The 24,397-nt window shown below is 61.2% G+C and overlaps 1 protein-coding gene across 3 annotated transcripts in view; it reads left to right on the top strand.

Moving 5' to 3' along the window:
- Positions 1-24,397, top strand: part of LRP5 (LDL receptor related protein 5) — a 75,361-nt gene that overhangs the window by 4,637 nt on the left and 46,327 nt on the right. For 2 of the 3 annotated variants that reach the window (XM_084894527.1, XM_084894526.1), the window contains exon 2: positions 20,394-20,790. In XM_084894527.1, the coding sequence (XP_084750653.1) occupies positions 20,394-20,790 (397 nt within the window). Of the gene's footprint in view, positions 1-20,393; positions 20,791-23,318; positions 23,447-24,397 lie in introns of those variants that run through there. The other variant, XM_084894528.1, reaches the window with a different exon arrangement.

Below are 24,397 nucleotides of genomic sequence, written 5' to 3'. Positions count from 1 at the left end.
GGACCCTGGCTCTGCCTTGCAGGGCGCTGGTAGGGTCCAGGGAGCCAGTGCCAGTGGGAAGCTGTTCCCTCATGACGGCCTCCGTGGGGAAGATCGGAGAGCCCTGCCCTCGGTCTCCACATTCCCTTCCAGAAGTGCCCCAGGTCCTGACACCCCTGCCCAGGTGGGGGCCGGGAGGTAGTGGAAAGCGATGGGGGTCAGTTTCTGGGGCCGGTTTGCCCCTGCGGGGCAGCTGGGAGCTCCAATCCAGGCCAAGCGCAGCTGGGAGCAGGCCTGGCTGTTGGTCCTTCCCCCGGTTAAGTGGGGGACCCTGTGCCCCAAAGCTGTGTGGAGCGTGAGCCAATCAGGGCACATCCTTGCCCACTTCGGTTCTGCCTGGACTTGAGCCTGAAGCAGCCCCATGATCTGTGCAGCCCCCCCGGCTGGCCTCCGGTTTCCGGTTTGTCCCTGATTGACGGCTGTTGCTCGGTGGGGGACTTCGCTGTCTGCTGGCACCTTGGGCTCGCCCTGCCCAGGGGGCGTGGGCCTGGAGCTCACCAAGTGCCGGCAGCCGGCAGCCAAGAGGCTCTGGAACCTCAGGGTGTGGTCAGACTGTGCCCAGATCAGGAGTCCTCTGTCCCTCTGTCCTCTCGCGCCTGGACCCCCTGGGAGGTTGCTATGGTGACATCCCTTTCCTGTGTCTTTGAAGGAGCCTGTTGTAGGTACCACACCTTCGTGGAGTCACACGCTGTCTGTCCCTTGTGTCCGGCTTGTTTCCGTGAGCGATGCTGTCGAGGTTCACCCGAGTGGCAGCCGGGGCGGGATGAACACTCCATCGTGTGGGGAGGGCGTGCGTGGTGTGGCCGTTTGTAGGCGGACATTTGCGTCGATCCCGTCTTTGGCTATTGTGACGAACGCTGCTGTGAACGTGGGTGTGCCAGGGTCTGCGGAGTCCCTGCTCGCACGGTCGCATTTGCTGGACCCTCTGGCTGTGGTCGGCAAACCGCGGCTCACGAGCCCCATGCGGCTCTTTGGCCCCTTGAGTGCGGCTCTTTCACAGAATACCACGTGCGGGCGTCCACGTACAGTGCGGTGGAAACCTCGTGGCCCATGCGCAGACATCGGTTTTCGGCCTGGGAGGTCTATTCTGAAGAAGCGGTTCTAACACCGAGCCACACTCCCGGGGCCAAAGAGCCGCATGTGGCTCGCGAGCCGCGGTTTGCCGACCGCTGTCCTATGGTGATTCTGTGTCTGCTATCTTGAGGAATGACCAGGCTGCCGTCCACAGCAGCCGCACCGGTTTACTTCCCGCCAGCAAGGCCCCGGAGCTCCGGCTCCTCCGTGTCCCGGCCGCACTTCCTGCCCCTGTGCTAGCTTCAGGCCCTCGCAGCAGGGTGGGATGGCGCCTCACGGTGGTTTCATGTTGCATGCTCCTGGTGAGCAGTCACGCTGAACATCTTTCCATGTGCTTGTTGGCCATTGTCTTTTATAAAAACATACGTCTGTTTAATGCGAGACCAGCTGGTGTGGCTCAGTTGGTTGAACATCGACCCATGAGGTCACTGGTCCCGTTCCCAGTCAGGGCACATGCCCAGGTTGCAGGCTCCATCCCCTGTACGGGGTGTACAGGAGACTGGTGATCCATGCTTCTTTCACATTGACGTTTCTATGTCCCTCTCCCTTTCTCTTTTTCAAATCAATAAAAATATATTTAAAAAAATGAATGCAAGGCATACATGAGTACATATAAACAGCTTAAACGTTTACCATGGCACTTCTTTCTGCAAAGGTGAATGTCCTTTTTTTAAAAAAAAAATATTTTTTCATTGACTTCAGAGAGGAAAGGAGAATGAGAGAGAGAGAAATATTAATGATAACAGAGAATCATTGATTGGCTGCCTCCTGCACGCCCCACACTGCAGATCGAGCCCACAACCTGGGCATGTGCCCTTGACTGGAATTGAGCCAGGACCCTTCAGTCCACAGGCCGACACTCTATCCATTGAGCCAAACTGGCCAGGGCTGAGTGTCCTTTTTTATTGCCTGTTTTAATTCTCTTCTCAGAGATGACCAGACCTTTAACACATGTTAACATGTTACATTGCTTTGGACTCATGTTTTTTACCTACATCCAGTCACTCTCTACCTGTCATTTCATAGCCTGTCTTTTTTACTTACATATTGTAAACATTTTCTGTATCTTATAGATCTTCATTCTTGTTTTTTGTTTTTTTAGAGAGAGAGAGAGAGTGGAAGGGAGGGAGATGGAGAGAGAAAGAGAGAGAGAGAAACATTGATTGGTTGCCTCCTGCATGTGCCCCTGACTGGGGCTGCAACTGAGGAGCCCTTTACCTAGAATTGAACCCATGATCCTACAGTCTGTGGGCCAATGCTCTAACCACTGAGCAACCACCAGAGTTTGTTTTTTAAAATCACTTTGGTTAGAAATTATAAACACATTTTGATTTTCACTTCCTTTATGACTGACTATTCAGCCATTTGTATTTGTTTTTCTTCATACTGCCTACTCTTATTTGTTAGCCCATTTTTCTGTTGAGTTGTTTATCTTTTTTTATTGATTTGTAGGAGCTATTTAGTCTGGATATTAATTCTTTATTTTATATGTATATATAAATATACATACATATATTTTCATTGACTTTGGAGAGAGAGTGAGAGGTAGAAACATCGATGATGAGAGAGAATCATTGATTGGCTGTCTCCTGTACATCCCACACTGGGGATTGAGCCTGGATATGGGCCCTGACTGAGAATTGAGCCCTGACCTCCTGTTTATAGGTCCACACTCAACCACTGTGCCATGCTGGCTGGGATATATATGTATGTATGTATGTATGTATGTTTTTGTTTTGTTTTTTCAGTTTTTCCTTCCAGTCTGTAGCGAGTCCATCCGTGTTTTGGGTGGTTTATTATCATAAAGACGTGAAAAAATGTTATAAAAACTCCCATTCTTGCCCGGCTGGTGTGGCTCAGTGATTGAGCACCAACCTATGAACTAGGAGGTCACGGTTTGATTCCCCATCAGGGCACATGCCCTGGTTTCGGGCTTGACCCCCAGTTGGCGGCGTGCAGGAGGCAACTGATCAGTGATTCTCTTTCATTTTTGATGCTTCTCTCTCTCCCTCTTCCTTCCTCTCTGAAATCAATAAAAATATAAAAAGATAACAACACAAATTCCCATTCTTTTTCCTTATGGCTTCTGGGATTTGTGCCTGGCTTCTCTACCCCCAGGTTATAAATACATCTTCCTTTTTCCTCTCCAAGGACTGTTACTGTTTTGTACTTTATAGTCAGACATTCTCTCTGGTTTTTGAGGGGATGAGTGGTGTGAGGCAGGGATCTGAACTGTCCCTGTTACCTGTACGTGGGTATGGAGTGGTCCCGGCACCTCGACAGAATGGCCGTCTTATCCCCACTCGTTTAAAATGTCACCCTTTCGCTTCGACAGGATCATGCTAAGTGAAATAAAGACAAGTATCACATGATCTCACTCATATGTGGAATCTAAGTAACAAAATAAACTGACAAACAGAGTGGATTCAGAGACACTGAAGCATGGAACAGAGTGCGGATCTCAGGGAGGGCAGCGGAGGGTGGGTGGGTGGGTGGGAGGTAATCAACCAAAGACCTTATATGCACCCTATCTAATAAAGAGGGAATATGCTAATTGACCCTCACACTGTCACAAAAATGTTGGTGCCCACAGCCAATAAGGAGGGACCATGCTAATTGACTGCCATGCCCTCAAAGAAGGCGGCACCCACAGCTACAAGATGGCAGCTCCCAGCCCCCTCAGCCCTGCCAGGATGGCAGGCACATGGCAAGGCTCTACATGCTTGCCTCTGAAGTTCTCCAGTCCCCTCAGCCCCCCATCCGCCCAGGGCCTCCGAGGCTCAGGTAACCAGGGCCGGCCGAGGCTTGCGCTGCCGGCAGTGGCAGCAGCAGAGGCGTGATGGGGCGTTGCCTTCCCCTGATGGCCGGGTCACCTCCCATCCCTGAGGGCTTCTGGACTGGGAGAGGGAGCAGGCCTGGCTTAGGGACACCCCCCCCCCCCCCGCCCTCCAGTGCATGAATTTTCATGCACCGGGCCTCTAGTATGCATATATGCATAATTCCGGACACAGACAATAGGGTGGTGAAGGCCTGGAGTAGGGGGCAGTGGTGAGCTGGAAGGGTTCCATAGGGGGAAAATGGGACATAAGCAATACTTTCAACAAAAAGATTTTAAAAAAGAGAAGAAGAAAAAAAGTAATAAAATTACCCTTTCATGTGCCGCGTCCGTAAGTGCTCGGCTGTTGATTCTGGAACCTTCTCCTTGATTCCGGATCTGTGGCAGCAGCAGGCTGTTCTAATCTACGTAGCATCGCAGTGTATTTTGAGACGGGTTGTGCAATTCCCCCGTATTGTTCTTCCCAGAGAAGATTTGTGTTGACTCTTAGGGTACGGTTACCCTTTCGTGATAAACTTCAGAGCCGCCGGCCTATCGCGTTCCACCCTTTGATCTTTGGATCGGGGGACGGTCCGTGGGGACACGGAGCAGGTGTCCGAGGCCGGGCATTAGCTGTGCTCTCGGACCCGCGCGCTGGTCTCTGGCTGCGGACAGACACCCCGCGGCCCCGACGGGCGGGTCTTCACGTGCCCGGGGCTGCGGGACCCGGAGGAATCGAGGTGACGGTGGTGCTCGGAGCCACGTCTACTCAGGAAGCAAGCGCGAATGCAGCAAATGCCGGCGCTCCCCGGAGGCAGATGTAATTACTGTGTGAATGACCGCCCCCCATCCCCTCGTTCATCCCACCCCTTCCCCAGCCTGCGCCCCTCCGTGAGCCCAGTCGGGAGGCGGTACCCACCTTGCAAAACTCTCAGGAAGTTGCTCAATGGGGCGTTCAGAGCCGCCTGAGCTCGTGGCCAGGCCAGAGCTGGAGCCGGAGCCGGGCCTGGAGCCTTCCGGACTCCATGGCTCTCCTGGTACCAGGCGAGCTGGTGATGGGAGCCGGGAGTCCTCACTGCACGGTGGCTTGGGAGTAGGACCTGACACCCGGAGCGTGGGGGACAGCCAGCTCTCCAAATCCCCCCTCCCGTGTGAACTTGAACTTGGTTCTCCAAAGGAGGCTGGGGGGGAGGGGTCCAGGTGTGGGGGCGCTGTGCTGGCCTCCCACGGTCCTCCTGACCGAGCTGACTCTTCCCCCGGGCGCAGGCCCCGTGTCTGGTCTGTCCCTGTTGGGGAGCCTGCCACGCTGACCCCTCCCCACCAGCCCGGCTCAGAGGCGCCCCCCCCCCATACTTGCCGTGGAAGACAAGCTCGGAGTGGAGGACACAAGCTTCTGTGTGGTCTCCTTCTTTCTAGAACCTTCCCCTTGTCCGTTTATGTGACTTTCCGGCCAGATTCATGTTTCCACGAATACGGTTTTTCACCATATTCTTCCCTCTCCCGGAAAACGGCGCTCGTTGGAGCTTTCCCGCCCGCCGCCCCCCGCCGCCCCTGGGCTGGCCTGAGCCCCCCTCCCCGCTCCCCAACGTGAGCGTTGCTCCAGCCAGATTCATCTCGGAGCCCGGAACCTTCCATGGCCCACCCAGCCTGCGAGGGCCTCGGGGGCCGAGGCTCCATCCCGGTCCTTCCGCCTCTGGCACGGTGTCCGCGGCGGGCGGACGCGCAGTAGCTGTCCTGAGGGTTCTGGAGGCCTTGTCTGTCTCCTCCTCCCTTCCTCTGGCCCCAAATCCGCTGTGTCGTGAGCTCCCGCCCCCTCCTCCCAGCCCCAAACCCAGCCCAGCTGTGTCCCAGATTGAGGAACATCTGTCCTGTGTGGGGCCGAGCGGGGGACCCGCCCCCGGGGGAGCCGTGTTTCCGGGGCCCGGACTCTGCGGGGGCCGCTCCCAATGGAGCTGGTCTTCGTTTCGCTTCGAGGAACCGGGGCATCCCAGACTCACTGGACCCCGAGGTCCTGTGTCCCCTTCATCCCGACCCACCTTCCCTCCTCTGGGCTCCCATTCCTAGTTTTTATTTTTTATTTTTTAAAATATAATTTATTGATTTTTTACAGAGAGGAAGGGAGAGGGATAGAGAGCTAGAAACATCGATGAGAGAGAATCATCAACCAGCTGCCTCCTGCACTCCCCCCACTGGGGATGTGCCTGCAACCAAGGTACATGCCCTTGACCGGAATCGAACCTGGGACCTTTCAGTCCGAAGATCGACACTCTATCCACTGAGCCAAACCAGTTTCGGCCCATTTCAGGTTTTTTTTAAAAAAAGTCCCTTCTGTTTGGAAGATTTTATTCTTTTCCAGGGAAGCGTATGAAGTAGTAACCTTTCCTGCCGTGGACCCCAGACACACGCAGTGGCCCGCGGAGCCGGTGGGAGTGCTGCCTCGGGGTTCCCGGCAGCCCCTCCCCGCGTTCCCATCGACCTCTCAGGGCCTGGAGGAGCCGGTCGTAACTGGGTGGAGGGTGAGGCCGGTCTGCTCCGGGGGGTGGTGTGTGTGTGTGTGTGTGTGTGTGTGTGTGCGTGTGCGCAGGGTGTTGGGAGGCCCTGCTCTGCTCCCTCTGTGGGGGGCAGGGGGGCCGCTCAGAGCTCTCCCCAGGCCGGCCTCCCCACCGGCCCCAGCGCCCCCGCGTGGCCCAGGTCCCGGGCCCCCGGGCGGACCTTCCTGACTCTTCCTCTCTGTGTGCCCAGGCCTCCTGGTGCCACCGGCCAGGACAGGATGTGGCTGAAGGCGGGACCCCTGTGCCTACAGGATCATATGAGGGGACCCCTCCCCTGCCTGTGGGCCTGGGAGGGTCCAGTGTTCCGGGTCCTGGGCCGGAGTCTAACTGGAGATAGGAATGTAAGGTCTCTCCCGCCGGCTGGGATCTCTGGGAGCTGTGTTTCCGCCGGGGACACGGGGAGGCTCAGGGTTTCTCCCAGCTTCGCCGGGGGAGTCAGCAGAGCCGGGTGCTGATGTGGGCGGGCGCTTGTCCTGATCTGTGACCCCTGAGGTCCTCGGGTGAAGGCAATTTCGGGCAAAGTGCCCCCTCCTGCTGCCTGTAGTACAAGGCCAGCGTGGTCCCAGGGGACCCTCGGAGGCTGCCCCGCCGGGGCGCCCGTGGCCCGTGCGTGCTTCCCTCGGCGGCCACCCCCGGCACCGGCCTCAGAGCAGAGCGGCTGTCTCGGGGACCCTCGGCGTGAGGCCACCCTCGGCCCCGCGTCTCCTTCCCTCCTGCACCCGCTCTCCCCCCGCCCCCCGCAGGTTTGTGTGAACAGCTGAGGGGGCTGCAGAGGAATCCCAGCAGCCAGCCTGGGCCCCCCCCAGCCTCCGGCCTGGAATCCCGGGGCCCCGCCACCTGTTGTGGCCTGGCTCGCATTCCTGGCTCCGCTCAGCTCTGCAGCGGCCAGGCCAGCTACCCCTCCGGACCTCCATCTCCTCACCTGTTGGGTGTAATCACAGCCCGCACCTCCACGGAGACACGCAGGAGAGGCGGTAAAGGGCTCAGCGCAGGGCAGCCGCCCGCCCGGTGAGCACGTGGTGGTGATGAACCGTTAGGATCCTTACGCAGTCAGTCGTGATTGTTATTCTCCGGGGAGAGCCGTGGGGGCGCTGGCATCAGGTTTAGCCCAGCTGACAGTGGTCTGGTGGGCCCCTCTCCAATGAGGAGAAGCAGTGAGACGCGTTAATTGCCTGGTTTCTGTGACGAGCCTGACGGCTCCTGGAGCGAATTTTTAAAAATACATATTTTATTGATTTTTTTACCGAGAGGAAGGGAGAGGGAGAGAGCGTTAGAAACATCGATGAGAGAGAAACATCAATCAGCTGCCTCCTGCACACCCCCCACTGGGGATGTGCCCGCAACCGAGGTACATGCCCTTGACTGGAATCGAACCTGGGACCCCTCAGTCCGCAGGCCAACACTGAACCAAACCGGTTAGGCCCGAGTGAACCTTCACCCTTGTGCAGTAAAGCGGTGTTTGTGCTGTAGCTGGAGGCCAGGGGGCGGCTGGGGGAGCAGGTGCAGGTGTCTGAGGGCATTTCTCGTCAGGCCTCCGCCGGCAGAGGTGTGGGCAGCGGGCGTTTCTGTTTTGCGCCTTCATCCGGAGTGTACCCCTGCCCCTCCTCTCAGAGGCCTTCGTCAGGGATCCTGCTTCCTCCTCTCCCTGTTGTCTTTCTCCTAACAGCCTGACTGACTCACAGGGCCTCCTCTCAGGAGAGCTGACCAGCAGCCCCCTCCAGTCCCCTTGCCTCCGGCAGCCTGCCTCTCCCTTGCCACCCGGTCAGCCTCTCCCCTGCAGGCAGAGGAGGGTGCTGGGCATCCCCAGGACTGCCGGCGGGGCTCTGCACCCAGTAGGTGCTCAGGGAGGGCCGCTGCCCTCCAGGCCGGGTGCCAGGCCTCGCTGTAGCGTGGAGGACGCAGCCCTGAGCTCCCGGCCTTCCTGCCACACCTGCCCTCTGGCCATGAGTCCAGGTGGGGCCTGCCTCTGCTCGGGGGCAGGATTTCCTGTGTTGCCTCCAGTCTGGGAGTAATTTAAGCCTGGAGCAGGTTTGTGCTGACTCCGCTAGTGGAACCAGCTCTGAACTAGGCCCCTGGGAACAGGCAGGCACAGGCCTGTCCGGGGCAGCACGCACTGACCCTCGGCCGGCGGTGCGCGCCGAAGGTGAGGGTGCGATGGGGGCGCCCTGCCTGCTGCTGGCCCCTGCGCCTCTGCCCCCTGGACCCTCCTGCTGCTGCCTGCCTGTCACTCTCCCACTGTTTAACCTTCCCATCAGCCCCGGAGGCAGGGAGGCCGGCGGCGTCTCTATGGCCACCGAGGTGCCGGCACTCCTGGGTTCGAGCCCCCGTGCGGGTTTGGGGGCTGCTGTGAGGGTCAGCACCCAGGACCAGCTCCGGTTTTCCCGGGAGCCGTGCTCAGCGTGGGGGCCGGAGCCGCTCCCGCACTGGATCCCAGGCCGCATCCCCAGGGGCTTGTGGGGGTTTCTCTGTGGAGGATTCTGTTCCGTCGTCTTCTCAGGCCTGCCTGCAGCCAACGCTGGTCCCTGACCGAGGGGAGGTCCCGGCCCTGGAGAAGCTCCCCTCGGGCCCTGCAGACCCCAGTTATGGTGTCTCCTCACTCTTATAGTCCTCCAGACCTGACATGGGGCTTGGCTCCCGGGGTAGTGGGAGCGGCAGCCCTAACCCCGCACGGGGTCGCGGAACCGAGACGTGCCGGTGCCTCCAGGAGCGCCAGCCCCTGCGAGGCCTCCGCAGGCACACGAGGCAGGAGGTTACGAGCAGACCGCAGAGAGGACATTGGAATTCTGTCTGATGGTTTCCATCTGTCCCCACGCCGGGCAGACACGCCCTGCGGCCCAGGCCTGGTGCTGGGCTCGGCGGCGGCCTGGGGGCCTCGGCACCCAGGTAGCTGCCTTTTTCCAGGAACAGGGATCGTTTGAAAGCAGCGCCTCCCTGTTTTCCCATAAAAAGGAGGTTTTGCAGCAGGATGGTGGGTTTGGCACGTCTTCATTATTATGGTTTTTGTGCAGCACTTAAAGAAAATAAAAGCTGGTACAAAGGTATGTTTGTTTCTGAAATGTGTTTCCTTTCCCAGATGTCCTTTCTGCCCGTTCCAAACGCTCTGAGCTCAGCTCTCCGGTTTCCTCCGCGGCAGAACAATGAGGGCTCTGTGCGCCTGGGGGGCTCCCTCGCCGGTGGAAACCGCCCGCCGCTGCCAGGCGGACGGGGAGCCGCTGGCCGGCGGGGCCCGGCGGCCTGCGGGCCGCGGGGGTGACTTGCGGGGTGGTGGCTCCGAGGCCCCGCAGCCTGCACCTCGGTTCAATCCTTGGGTTTGCTGCGTGGCCTCGGGGCACACGCTTGCATCTGCGTGGCGTGTGTGGACCCCGGGACTTGGTCCTGGACCTGCGACCTGCCTCTGGTCGGGCCCCTTCCTTCTGGTTGTTGTCTTTCTGGCAGCAGACACTGGTCCCTGCCCAGGGGGAGGCCTCCGGGACGCGGTGTGGGTGCGGAGTGGGCCGGAGAGCCGGGTAGAACCCAGTGGGCGTTCCCAGAGTTGGCGTCCCTCGGGCCTCCTTGGCTGCATGGTCTGACTCTGCTTTCTGGACACCAAGTGTGTGTGTGTGTGCGCGCTACGTGGGAGAGCTGTGAGCCACACACATGCACACTGGCGGGCTCACACGATCACACACGAAGGCATGTGCACGCACACACGTGAAGGCATGCGCGCACACGTACACACACATAGGCATGGGTATACACAGGAAGGCATGTGCACGTACACACAAAGGCATGTACTCTCACACACACACAAAGCCATGTGCACACACACGCAAAGGCATGTGCACACACACATACAGGCATGTGTATGCACACACAGGAAGGCATGTGCACGTACACACAAAGGCATGTGCTCACACACACACACACACACACAGGGCCCTCAGGAGTGCCTCCCTGGTTGACTTCCAAGGACAGCTAGTGGACCCTACAAGCCTCCCCTCGGCGGTTTTGATTCCGGTCACATTGAGCACAGTCTCTAAGGAGTGACTTTGTTTGGGGCGCACCTTTAGCGAAGCCCTTACTTTTTCCGAAGTGCCTCCTGCCTCAGCCTCTGAGATTCGAGCGTCTAGCCCTAATCGGTAAAAGTAGCTAGTGCGCGTTGACATTGGCAGTGGACTCAGCAGCTTCTGAGAGGCATGTGTCGACTGTCTCCTGTCTCCTTCCAGCCGCCCTGGGGGCAGGTGCCTCCGCTCCCCCACTTCCCAGGTGAGGAAACTGAGGCAGGCAGAGCCCGTGGAACTCGCTCATGGTCACGGGGCACTGATGGCAGCAGACGGAAGCTCCAGTGCCCGTCTCTGAATGTCTATTGGAATTATAAAGTGTATTCTTTCCTCTTTTTAAAAAATATATTTTTATTGATATTTTACAGAGAGGAAGGGAGAGAGAGAGAGAGCTAGAAAGGTCAATGAGAGAGAAACATCGACCAGCTGCCTCTTGCACACCCCCTACCGGGGATATGCCCGCAACCAATGTACATGCCCTGGCCGGAATCGAACCTGGGACCTTTCAGTCCGCAGACTGACGCTCTACCGCTGAGCCAAACCAGTTTCGGCTCTTTCCTCTTTAAAGGAAATTGGCCAAGGAGTCCCCAGTGCATTTAGATAAGTGAGCTGCGGGGCCCAGGCCCCCGTCGCCTCATTGAACAGACGTGGAAACTGAGGCCTGGAGCGGGGGTGCCGCCTCCTGTAGGAACCGAATGCCTGCTCCCGTGGGGCCTCAGGGTTTGGGGTGAAAGCGACTGGCTTGCCTTCCGCCAGGATGGACGGCCAGCGCCTTCTCCCCCTCCGAGGGCCCCCGGCGCTGGGTCCCAGGCCGGCTTCTCTCGGTCTTTGCCGTGGTCTCCGGCCACTTCCGGGAGCCTGGCAGGCGGGGAGCCATTGAGCCGAAATGCTATGTAATCAGAATGCTATATTTTGTCGAAAATAAGAATGTTAGGAACAGGCCTGGTTTCTGGCAAGTCCAGCTGGGACTCTGAAATACATATTTTCCCCCTGCTCTGCCCTAAACCTTCTAATTAGAGGAAACGCACACTTGCGGGTATAAATCAAACGTCACATTCCCTGCAAACTGGTCCTAGGCACCACCGAGTCGTAACATTCCATAGCTGCTAAATGAGGGCTTGCAGCGCGCGTGCGCGCGTGCGCGCGCGCGCGCGCGCGCGAGAGAGAGAGAGAGAGAGAGAGAGAGAGAGAGAGAGAGAGAGAGAGAGAGAGAGACAGACAGAGACAGAGACAGACAGGTGCCCTTTGGTGAGCTCTGGCCGCCCGTTTCCTTCCCTCTCAGGCCCCCGGGCTCCCGTTTCCCTGCTCCCCTCCCCTCTGTCAGCACCTGCCCGGCCCGTTGAAATACACATTTGCTCAATTAAAAGGTACTTAGCGGGAAATGGCTGGGGGGGGGTCTCCCTCACAGGAAAGGCTCTGCAGAGCGGTGGCCAGACTCCCATGTCCGCCCCCGGGAGTGGTCTGGGTTTGGGAGCGGTGATTTGGCTCTGGTCGCGGCCTCGTGTGGGCTGCCCTCCCGCGCTGGAGTCCGGGCAGGCTGCACCGGCTCGGGGGCTCCGGGCCTGGGGCCTGGTCAGCGGGGGTCCCCCTGGCTCTGCGCTGTGTTGGGGGACGGGACCCGTGTCCTGGAGACTCAGGGTCATTATGGGCTGGCTTGTTGCACTCGGTTTCCCTGGTAACCAGATGAGAAGCCTGGCCGTGGCCGGAAGGTGGCCCGTGGTGTGGGGGGAGGGGGACACATGGGGCGGAGCCCCTGGCGGCCCCCAGCCTCCAAGGACGTCTGTCATGTTTGTGAAAAGGCGTGGAGGTGCTGGGGGCGCAGGTGGCCGTCGCCGGCGTGCCGGCTTCCCGGTGCCCGCGCCCGGGCTCTGCGGACGCACCCTATTCCGTGTTACTTTCGTGTTTTCCGTTCACGCCGCCTCCGGGCCCGTGTGCTTTGAGATGTGTCACCTGGGTCAGCACGACACGGTGTTTTTCGCAGACTCACGTGGGAAATCCTGGGGTTTGGGAAGTGAACCGGCTTCCTCGCTGCGTGCAGGCCTTCTCAGAGCCTTTACCGTGGTCAGGACACGCCAGACGTGGTTCTCTGTGTCTAGGCTCAGGGTCCAGAGTGGAAAGGGCAGTAGGTGGCATTGTGAGGGGTTGAGGAGGAGAAGCCCAGCTTAGGGTGGGGGGCCCACGGCCGGCCCTGCCCGTCCGCCGCCGGCGTGGCCTCCGTGAGCAGCGTCCCCTGTCAGAGCTGGACCTCCACCTGCTGGACATGAGATCAGACCGCTGCTCCCGGGGGGCTGCCGGGGTCCACTGGGGCAGCCGGAGGCTGGCTTCTCCCTCTGTCCACCCCAGGGTGTGCTGTCCCGTGTGGGTGCGGGGCTGGGGGCCAGGAGCTGGTGGCTGGGACGTGCAAGGTGGGCAGACTCAGTGACCCTCTGATGGTCATCCCCTGGGCTAGAGGTGACCCTCTGCTGGGTGGGGATGAGGGCCACACGGTCACTCCTGGAAGGGGCCCAGGTCACTGGGGCCAGGGTCAGACCTCAGAGTGACCTCCGGGAGCATTGGGCTGCCTCGCCGGACAGCAGGGGTCCCTCTGGCTGGCACAGAGTGGGCCTGTCCCCCAGGACTTCCCAGAGCCGCTGACCAGGCTCCTCCTGGAGCAGAGGCCGGGCCTGTCGGCCTGTCGTCCTGTCGTCCACGCGGTCAGAGTCCCTCCCACCTGCCCCGGGCCCAGCCCCCTCTGCGGGCAGCACACCTCCCTGTAATGGAGGCCCGGAGGCCCATGTCCTGCCCTTTGTGCTCGAAGGTTTTCTTTTAGCTTTTGCAACTGATTTCTTCTTTCCTGCCCCAACCCCCAGACTGACCTTGGCTGCTTCCTGCTCGCCTGCTTCCCTGACCTTTGCAATGTGGTCCCTGCTCGGGAAGCCTGCCTGGGCCTCGGGGTTAATTGCTGCCTTCCTATGGAGCCGCGTGTGCCGTGTGTGTGTGTGTGTGTGTGTGTGTGTGTGTTAGAGAGACTGAGATGGGGGACGGGGGGTGGGGGCAGCAGGAATGGGGTGACTGAGCCGGGAGCGGGAGAAGGAGCCGGGGTGGCTGAGGGGCCTGGGGCAGGTGTGTGGATGGAGGAGAGGAGGGTGGGGAGCAGGAAGGAGGCACGGGGAGCAGGTAAGAGGCAGGTGTGAGGGAGGGAAGGTGCCAGGTGAATGGGGAGCAGGGAGCCACCCCTGTGCTGGGCCGGGCATCCTGGGGAGCTGGGGAGAGAGTTGGTGGCCTTTGTTCTGCAGCCCTTGACGTTCACAGACGGCGGGAGAGCAGCGCCCCCAGCGCACTGCCTTAGCCCAGATTGAGAGAAGAACTTCCGGTGTTTCAGAAGGTTCCCCCAACTGCTTCTCAGCCCTCCCCTGCCCGCCCCACCCAGGAGGGGCTGGTCCAGGCGTCTGCTCTGAACTCCCATCCGGTGATACCAGCTCTTTCTGCCTGAGCAGCCTTGGTTTGGGAAGCGGGGGGCCGTCCCTGGGGCCGGGGAGCTGTCCTGTGCCCCCTCCAAACACCCCCCTCCCGTGGCTGCCCCCGCCCTGATCTGACGCAGACTGTGGTCTGTAGTCAGTGTGTTTACACAGCAGCTTACCGATCGATCAGTATCGCCATGACCCCTGGGATGGGCGGGAGGTCTCACTCGAGGACCCCTGGGATGGGTTGGGGGGAGAGATGGGGAGGAGAGGGGCGGAAGCAGGGCCCTCCCCCAGAAGCCCCTTGGCAGTCGGGCCTCTCTGCATGGGCCCGGGGGCGGCTCAGCCATCCCTGCCCGGAGCTGCGGGCTGCGGGTCCTGTCTGGGGAAGTTCGGACGGCGCATTCTGGGAGGTGTGCGAGCTGGTGGGCTCATGGTGGCCCCGGCTGTCCCCTGGGCCCGGGGTGGCCCCCGTGGAGGGTTTGTGGGGGTGGGAGCAGCAAACAGCATGGAGATGGGAAGGTTGGGGTCTGCTGGGGTCTTGGTGGGATCCATGTAGGGGAGCCCGGGGGGCCGAGGCCACGTTGGGGAGCCAGAAGCATTTGGGGGTGTTCCCTGGCTTCGTGGGCCCTTAGGTGTGTGGCCAGATGGGGGGCCGTGACAGCTCAGCTGAAGGGGCGAGGGGAGCTGTCCGGCGTCGGAGATGTGGTCGGGGTCCCGCCCGGCGCGGCCCCTCGGGCCTGCAGGTTGGAGTGTGCTGAGCTTTCCATAAAAGGCAGGACATCTGTTCGGTTCAAGGAAACCTAAGGTTTTATTGTCGTCGTAAATGTCAAGTCTGCTGTAGCACATGCGGACAAGTGCGGGGCCGTGTCCCGGGCGCCGGCTGAGCCGGGGAGAAGCGAGATAAACGCGGGTTCTGTTGCTGGAATGGGGGCCGTCCTGGCTGCCCGGGGCTCACGTGGCCGCTGCTGAGCAGGTGCGGGGGCAGAATGTGTGTGTGTGTGTGTGTGTGGGGGGGGGGGGGGCCGGCCTCAGGGACTGGCCAGGTAAAAAGTGAGTGTGGTGTATGCTGCTCCCGCCTTCCTTACCATGAGGAGTTTAGGCCTGATTTTCCGAGAAGGTTGGCCGCAGTTCCCAGCCGTTGTGAGGCCCCTGAGCCAAACTCGTGGCTCTCGCGTTGCACGTGGGGCCGAGGGCCGAGCCGAGGGCTGAGGGGGCGCTGGCCCTCCCAGCGAGCCGGGCGGCCGCCCCGCACACACCCGCGGGGCCCCACAGATGTCTCCGCGTGAGCCAGAGCTGTGCTGTCCACGCGTTTCCTCTTCGGCGGGAAATGGGACCTTCCTGCCGGGCCCGGAGCCTTGGACGCGCCCCGCCCCGCCCAGGCTCTTTGCAGGGTCCACGTTTTACCCTAAGATTCGTGAGAATGTTTCCGTCTCCTGGATAGTCATGCTAGTCTTTATAAAACGACGATGAGCTTGATTTAGAGCACCCAGAAGTATGTCTGCGTCATGGTGTAAGGTGACCAGGCGTCCCACTTTTGGCGGGACAGTCCCGGTTTTTAGCCATTTGTCCCGCGTCGCTTTAAAAAAGCGTTTGGAAAAAAAATCGGGACTTTTTTTAAAACGCCGAGGGACGCGGGACAAATTGTTAAAAATCGGGACGTCTGGTCACCTTATCGTAGTGGCCAAGAGGATCAGCCAAAAATAACACACCAATACGGAGAGACACGGAGGAAGACCTGCATCAGTGATCGTGGGCGGGAGGACCGTGTCCCAGAGCTGCCACTTCCCAAGGGATCTATGGATTCCCCAGGATTCCCCACAGCGCCCTCCCCCGCGCCCTGCCCCTCCCTGTAGACATGCTAGGCACATGTGTCAAACACAAGGCCCGCGGGCCAAATCCAGCCCGCCAGGCCTTGCAATGTGGCCCGCACCGCGCTGTCATCACTGCACTCCGCTGTCAGTTTATGACATTGTCAGTTTATGACTGTTCAGTAAACCATTCGGCCCGCGATTTAAGCTGGATTTTAGATTTTGGCCCCTTCTCTGATTGAGTTCGACACCCCTATGCTAGTGCCTGGCGTTGGATGAGGTGGGTGGCGAGGGGTGCGTGTAGAGGGGCCAGTGGGGACGTGGCCGGGGGTGTCTGCGTCTGGGAAGTGAGGTGGGATGGGTGAGAGGCGGCAAGCCCGCAGAGGCTGCAGGAGTGGCTGGGCGTTGGTTATATTGAGCAGAAGTAAATATATAGACAGTCACAGAAGCCAGGCATCTGCCTGGAAGGTACTGACAAGCGCAGAAAGCAGGAAGGTTAGAAGGTACCCGGAGGACATGTTTAAAATCAGCAGGACAGCCTCAAACACAGGGATGTTACCACATGCCATCATGCACACACACACGGAGGAATAGTATAGGTCAGTGGTCGGCAAACCATGGCTCGCGAGCCACATGCGGCTCTTTGGCCCCTTGAGTGTGGCTTTTCCACAAAATACCACCTGTGGGCGCGCACGTACAGTGCGATTGAAACTTTGTGGCCCATGCTCAGAAGTCGATTTTCGGCTCTCAAAAGAAATGTCAATCCTTGTACTGTTGATGTGCCTGCAACCAAAGTACATGCCTTAACCAGAATCCAACCCGGGACCTTTCAGTCCGCAGGCGGACGCTCTATCCACTGAGCCACACCGGCTAGGGCCAGTTCAGGAGTTTTAAGTAATTTGCATTGTTGGGCTCCCACCATAATTTAATTACCGATGGAAGCCGCTTTCACACAATAAAGCAACAGTGTATATCTCTCTGCTCCCTGCCCCCAGCTAAGCTGTGACATTGTTGCTTTTTTACACCGTAAGCATAATGGGAAATGCCATAAAAAATGGCAGCAGGGGCTTTGTAGGATTTGGGAAGCTGGCTGTAAAATGGAAGGGGGTGTAGTGGGCTCAGGGCAGCCTCGCGGAGTGGTCAGGAGGGACCGGCTGGGAGACGGCAGAGCCCTGGTACCTGGGCTCCTGGCTTTGGCGCAGGGCTGGGCCGGCAGACGGAAGGACAGCGGGGGGACAGTGGGAGCACCCTGGCATTCCTGGAGGGTGGCCCCGGGCAGAGGTGGTGAGCAGGAACTCCTGCCCCTCGGGATGGGGGCTCGAGGGGGTGCGGAGGGCGGGTAGCGGGCTGGCGGGAATAACCAGTTGGAGAAAGTCAAGCTAGGAGGCACTTGAAGCTGTTCGGCGTCAAGGAAATTGTTTACGAGCCTCTGCGAGTGGAATTAATTAGCCCGAGTGCGTAGCTGCGTCTTGGTGTCAGGCCAGGGCATGCTCAGCATTTGCTGAGGCTTGTTCATCTTTGAAGGCTCCAGTCTCCCCTCCTCCAGGAAGCCTGCCAGGGCCACCCATAGCTCGCTCTGCCTCCTCCCTCTGATGGCGCCCCCCCCTCCCCTCGGCTCCAAGCACCGCCTGTCCGTGTCACTCATCTGCCTGTTCTTCTTGCTTGGGTGGTTAACTGCATGTGTGCGTATGTGTGTGCATGCGTGCGTGCGTGTGTGTGTGTGTGTGTGTGTGTGTGTGCGCGTGCGCGCGAGTGATGTCCTGGCACTGGGCAGATTACAAAGCCCCTGTAGGCCCTTGAATGTGGCCCCACGCTGTCTCCCATCCCTTGGCCTCCCCCACGGGGCTGGCACGGGACCAAGGGCCGTTCCTGACGGGTGAGCCCATGGTGTGCGTCCAGGCCCCGGCCTGCTCCAGCGCGCAATGTAACGCTCGGTGAATGTCAATAAGGCGTGTTCCTCAGACGTGGCTGGTTCCGGGGCAGTAGCGGGGGATTGGGTTACCTCGCGTGGGGCTGTGTGGAGGGTAACCATGTGAACGGTGTAAAACAGGTCGTGGGGAGGGGAGCCCGCACATCTGTTACGCATTCTGTATATAAGGGCCGGGTCGGCTTACACGGGGTAAAGCGGGGCTGCTGGCACCGGACGCACGTTCAGACTCCCGGCCCCGCCTGGCTGGGCCTGGCAGTCAGTCAGTCAGTCAGTCACGGGTCCTGGCACCTGAGGCGGGGGTGGGGGTGGGGTGTGGTGGGGAGGCAAGCCTTTTCCCTGGTACCGACTGGCCGAGGGTCTTGGGCAGTCAGACCCACCTTCCTCTGCCCCTGCCGCCCTGCCAGGGAGGCACAGGGAACCCCGGGCCTGGAGGGGGTGTCTGAGGGTCGGGCCGAGCCGGGGTTGTGTACATCCGGCGTCACGGAAACGGATCTGTGGCTCGGGAAACAGCCTGGGAGGCCAGGAGGGGGGGAGAGGGGGTCCCGGGGAAATCAGTGGGCTCAGGGCAGCCATGCCTTTAAAAAACTATTTATCGAGGTGAGGTTCACGGGCCCGAAAACCATTTTTACAGTGAACGCGTGGGCGGCCCGTGGCACAGGCACCCACCGTGTGGCGTGGCTACCGCCTCTGCCTGATTCCAGGACATTCCAGTCACCCCCAGAAAACGCCCGCCACCCTCACTCCCCCTCCCCCTGCCCCCGGCGGCCACGGACCCGCCACCTGTCTGCACGGATTGGCCGGTCTGACCCGGGATCGCGTCATTCTTGGCGTCTCTGTTGGAGGGTGTCCGTGCTGCGTTCCTGAGTGTGATGTTCCATAAAGCACGCCTGTGTCCCCGTCCCTCTGTCACGGGCACCCGGCGATGGGGAATCGTGCCGCTGTGAACCGGGGCGTTGGTGTGTCCGAGCCCCTGCCCTCAGGGACCTCTTGGGGGCAGACCGTGGCTCGGGCCGGCCGGGTGACCTCCCTGCTTTGTACGTGAGGAAACGGGCTCCGAGCGGAGAGGCGGGGTCTTGCTCCGGACCTCACCGCTGGGGCCCAGGCTGGGATTCGAACCCGGGTCTGAAGGGATGGAACATCGTGTTAATCACAGCTGCCTCCCCCCAGCCCGGCTGGCGTTCCCCCGGCGCTTACCGTGTGCTGTGGCCGGACGGAGCGTCCGTGTGAATCGTCCTGTCTGAGCCCCGTGGTTCCCGGTGTGGGGGTGCGGTGATGGCCCCCGTTTCACAGGCCGGACTCGAGGTCCGAGGGCCCAGGGCTGAGCCGGTCCTGCCCTGAGCCGGCTCCCAGCTCACACCGGGAGGGAGGCTGGCCCCGTCCGTTCCCCTCTTGATATATGGCCCTGGGGAAGAAGAAAGTGTGCAGATCACGTCATAGAGACACAGAGGGGATGATACGGGCTCAGACATTCAGAGTATATCTGCCCGGAGGCTGCAAGGCCATCTTCCCCGCCCGTCTCCTTGTCGGACCGTCCACACCTCTGCGTTCTCGTAATGACGCCCGCGTGCGTCCCGGGGAGAACCGCGGGTGCTGTGCGCTCCCGGTGCCCGGCTCCTCCCTCTGTCTATCCTCCCTTTGTCCGTCCCCCTCTGTCCGCCCTCCTTCTGTCCGCCCTCCCTCTTAACCGTCCCCCTCTGTCCGCCCTCCCTCTGTCCGTCCCGTCCTCTCCTTTCTCTGCTGGTGGGAGAGGAGGACCCGTCTCCCGGCGAGCTGGGGCACCGGGCCCCCCGTTGGCACGGGGCCACGCTAGCTGGGGTGGCCCAGGCCCCGAGGAGGGGGCTGCGGGAAGGTGCGGTGGTGCCAGCTGGGGAGGGCGGGCAGCCACCCAGGCAGAGGCCCCTCCGGTGAGTTCCCAGGTGACGGGCGTGCGGGCGCTCCGAACCCCGAGGAAGTGTGTTCTAACCGTCTCCGCCCGCCGAGTCTCCCTCCGCCGGGAAAGCACAGGAAAGGAAAGCACCGGCCGGGCCTTTGAAGGCCGCACCTGCACGGCCCAGGGTGCCCCTGCGGGGAAAGGCGGTCTTTCCGGTTCAGGGAGGCAGCCCTGAGCGGAGCGAGGATCTCGGAGGCTTCGGGCAGCTTCTGAGAGCTCCTTCCCCTCCTGCCAGCAGCCTGCCAGCAGCCCGCCCGCCTGGCAGGGCCCCGCTCCGTCACCCTGTCCCCAGCCTGGGCCTGGCGACCCGCCCCCTGGGCACTGCCCTCCGCCGCTTCCTTTCCGGCTGGCAAGCAGCCGGCGGCGGCGACTCCTGGTCTGTTGTCCACCCCCTGGTGATGTCACAGCTGGGGCACCTCTGGCGTCAGGAGCCGCTCCCTCCTGGGACGAGAGGTGCTGGTTTAGAGTAGGAGGCGTTGACGACCCTCTCCCTGTGTGCCAGGGGGTTCCCGGTCGGGGGACGTTCCTGGGCCTGCGACCGCACCCTGTGGGCACCGGCATCGGGAGGGCCTCTGAGTGGCCAGGCCAGGGCCTTCGCCCCTTCCCAGCAGCGCCTTAGGGAGCACGGGGAGGATGGAGGGCCCTGGGCTCGGGCGGGTGGGTGCCGGGGGGAGGAGGGGGGCGGTCCGGGCCCTAGCGCCCGCCCCAGGCTGTGCCCCCGGCCCGGCCAGGGGTCCTCACGGGCTGCTTCTGTCCCCACAGCCTCGCCGCTGCTGCTGTTTGCCAACCGCCGGGACGTGCGGCTGGTGGACGCGGGCGGAGTCAAGCTGGAGTCCACCGTGGTGGTGAGCGGCCTGGAGGACGCGGCCGCCGTGGACTTCCAGTTCTCCCAGGGCACCGTGTACTGGACGGACGTGAGCGAGGAGGCCATCAAGCAGACCTGCCTGAACCAGACGGGCGCCGCCGTGCAGAACGTGGTCATCTCCGGCCTGGTGTCGCCCGACGGCCTGGCCTGCGACTGGGTCGGCAAGAAGCTCTACTGGACTGACTCGGAGACCAACCGCATCGAGGTGGCCAACCTCAACGGCACGTCCCGCAAGGTCCTCTTCTGGCAGGACCTGGACCAGCCGCGGGCCATCGCCCTGGACCCCGCCCACGGGTAAACCCCGCGCCTCCCCGGAGGGGGCGGTGAGGTCATGATTTCCCTTAGAGTTTACTGGAGCCCAAGTTGCTTTTTCTTTTTCCTTTTCTTTTCTTTTCTTTTCTTTTCTTTTCTTTTCTTTTCTTTTCTTTTCTTTTCTTTTCTTTTCTTTTCTTTTCTTTTCTTTTCTTTCTTTCTTCTTCTTCTTCTTCTTCTTCTTCTTCTTCTTCTTCTTTTTTTTTTTAAATATTAGCAGTTGTCTTTTCTTTTTTAAAATATGTTTTATTAATTTTTTTACAGAGAGGAAGGGAGAGGGAGAGCTAGAAACATCAATGAGAGACATCAACCAGCTGCCTCCTGCACACCCCCTGCTGGGGATGTCCCGGCAACCAAGGTACATGCCCTTGACCGGAATCTAACCTGGGACCCTTCAGTCCTCGGGCCAAATGCCTATCCACTGAGCCAAACCGGTTTCGGCTCTTTTTTTAAAAAAATATATATTTTCTATTGATTTCAGAGAAGAAGGGAAAAGGAGAGAGAGGGAGAGACACCAGTAGTGAGAGAATCCTCAACCAGCTGCCTCCTGCACGCCCCCTTCCGGCAGGACCGGCGGGATTGGCTGGCACTTTGCCTGAGGGCTGGAGGGAGAGACAGGAAGCAGGGGTGAGAGGGCGCTGCTCCGTGCCTCCGGGTCCCGTCTGTGCAGGCGAGTGACTCGGTCACACGTCACGCAGAAAACACGGGGAACGCTGAGTGGTTCCATCAGTGTTCGCTGCTGTGACACGGAACACGCTCCCCGCCCGACACCCAGTCCCGCGTCCCCGGGGGGGGCTCCCTCCTCCTCCTGGCGGCCCTGGGCGCTGCTGGGAGGCGCTTGGCCCTGGTTAGAGGCACGTGGTGCCGGGCTGGGAGCGGTCTCCACGCTCCCGGCCAGGCAGGCTGTGCCTGTTCCACCGCTGGGAGCCGGCCAGCCTCTACTCTGGCTTTTCTCATTAAACATTCGAAACCCTTCCTGATCCCGCCTCAGAATTCTCCCCCAGCTCTCCCCCAGGTCCCATCCCGGCCCCGAGGGGCAGGGTGACCGCGTGGGGGTCCTGGGCCGGGCTGTGAGGCCCCGCCCCCCCGCCCCCCTACGCCTGCCCTGCCCCAGGGGTGGTCTGATGCACAGTTGGTCTCCCCCACTCGCCAGGAAGTGCAGGGGAGAGGCTGGGCCTCGGGCCCGCACCCCTCTGTGCGGTGCTGGAGGTTGAGTGGCTGCTCTGTCCCCCTAGGCACCGCGTCGCCCCAGAGGGAGGAGGCCAGGCCAGGCCCTGGGAGCCGTGGCCAGCTCTGCTGCCCTCGCTGGTCCTGGCCTCTGAGCCCTGGGCGGGACGCTGCCTGCGGGTGGGGACGGCGGGTTTGTCCTCCGTCCTGGCCTCAGGCACAAGGAGGCAGGAGCAGCGCTGCCTCCTCCCAGTCCTGTTGGAGCTCCTGCCATCTCCCCATGCCCTCCCGTCCCCCACGAGGGTCCTCCCTCCGATAGGGGGGCACCCCTGGCTGCCATCAGGAAGGAAGGTCCCCAGGTCCAGTGTGCCCCTTGGTGTGTGTGTAACCAAGAGCCCACTGCGGGGGGGCCCGGGACCCCACAAGCAGGACCTGGTGCGGTGCCTGGGAGGAGCCTCTGGCCCTGAGTCCCCGGAGGACAGCAGCCCAGGCCAGGGGAGGCCCGGCCAGTGCCACTGCGAGGGGCTGCCGTGGCTCCGGGTCCCGGTTAGAGCCGGCCTGACGCCCAGCCCCCTCCTTACAGTGCAGAGCGGCCCTTCCCTAAAATAACAGCCACAACAGCAGCTGCTGCGTGGCGCCCAGGCCGCGCTGCTTTCCATCGGAAGTCCGTTTTCCTCCGTGGAATTGGGCTGGGACACTGTGAGAGCACGTCCACGCCAGCCCGGCTCCGGCCATCGGGCGGCTCGCAGATTCCCCATTTAAGGAAACCGGCGCCTCTGTTATGAAACCGGGGAAGGAATGTGAGTTATGCTCCTCCCGGAGGTCCGAGCCTTCCCGTTTTCTGGCCTGTCCCGCCGGCCGCCGCAGAGCGCAGGGAGGCCCAGTGGGGAGCGCCCGGAGGTTCATCCCCTGCTCCCTCCTCGGAGGGCGGGTGGCGGGAGAGCTGGCTCCTGAGCTGGGCCGGCGGGAGCCTCTGGCGAGCTGGCTGCCAGCACCTGAGGGCCCTGGGCCGCCAGGAACAGTGCACCCGCCCCCGGGCCGCTGGCAGGGGCTGAGTCACATGATGGCCAGATCTGGCCTTCACCGGAGCACCGCCCTGCCCCCGGAGCCGCCGCGGGCACATGACCCAGGGCGGGCGGCCGTGCAGAGCCTGGGCTTTCTCATTGGCCCCCTGGGGACGGGATTCCCGCTCCCGTGTCCTTGGTTCTCACCAGATGCAAAGGAGACAGAGAAGAGGTGCCCTCCCCGTCCATGCCCACCGGGCTGGGGAGCGCGGGGCCTGCCGCTGGGTGCCCGCCGCTGGGTGCCCTTGGCCACCGGGCAGGGAGGAGGGGGTGCATTCTGTACGAAGCACCTGCTCATTTGCAAGCTCCTCACAGGAAGGCGGTGATGGTCCCGGCTCGGAGATGGCCCATCGGAAGGGGGCGCTCAGGCCACCGCAGGGCTCCCCTGGGGGGTACGTGGCAGCTGAGTGGGCACCATTTCCCTCTCCCCAATGACCACGCTGGGCGTGAGGGATGGCCGCTCGGGTGTTGCTGAAATGGGATGCGGTTTGACCTCTGAGGAAGTGGAGGCCGGCAGCGGCGGGGGTGCTGAGTCGGCACGGAGGGAAGCCCCTCACCCGGAAGAGAGCCGTGGGCCCACGAGTGACTCCGTCCTCAGACTCACACGGTGTCTGTCGAGGGCACCGCCGCCTCCGCCTGGGCAGGCCCTCGTGGGCGACGGCACAGGTGGCTCCGGGCAGCCCCTGCCTTCCCAGCTGGGGCTCCCACTCACCCCCTGGCCTGTGTGAATGAGCTGCTGTCTCTGTAGCCGTCACTGAGGCCTGGGGTTGTGGAAACCCCTTGCACGTCCCGAGTGGTTCAGGGTTCGGGTTCTGGAGAAGGCCGCACACAAATGAAAAGAGACTAGGAAAGCATTAATTTGGGAAATGGGGGCCAGGTGGAAGCCCAAGAGAGGACTCCTCCTCACTCCGGCCTTGCCATTCAGTTTATTAAGATTAAAATTATGGGGTACACTCATATTCCCCAGGCAGGAAACTCCAAAAATAGCCAATCAGCGAATTGACTTAAGTCTAACAGGTGGAGGCTGCTTCAGTTACCAGTGTCTAGTGATTAGCTCTGACCCTTCAGAGCAAATGATGTTGATCAGCCTCCAGACTCCCTGTCCACACCTCTCCGTTAATAAAACAACGAACTGCTCCCGGCATGGCGTGGTGGGATTGCTGACGGCCAGGATCCGGGCCCACCCCAGGGGAGGGGCTGGGGAGACCATGCCACCTGGGGACCGAGCCTCAGGAGAGCCTCAGGCATGAGTGGGTGAGGGCTCCGCACATCCAGCTCCGTCCCCCCTTTTCTGCATGGAGACTCGGGTGCACGAGATGGGTGGGGGTGGGGGTGGGGGTGGGGGTGGGCCCTCCCCC

Source organism: Pipistrellus hanaki (genome assembly GCF_964339955.1).
Source record: "Pipistrellus hanaki genome assembly, chromosome: 9".
Taxonomy (NCBI): Eukaryota; Metazoa; Chordata; class Mammalia; order Chiroptera; family Vespertilionidae; genus Pipistrellus; species Pipistrellus hanaki.
This window is presented reverse-complemented; position numbering and strand designations above follow the sequence as displayed.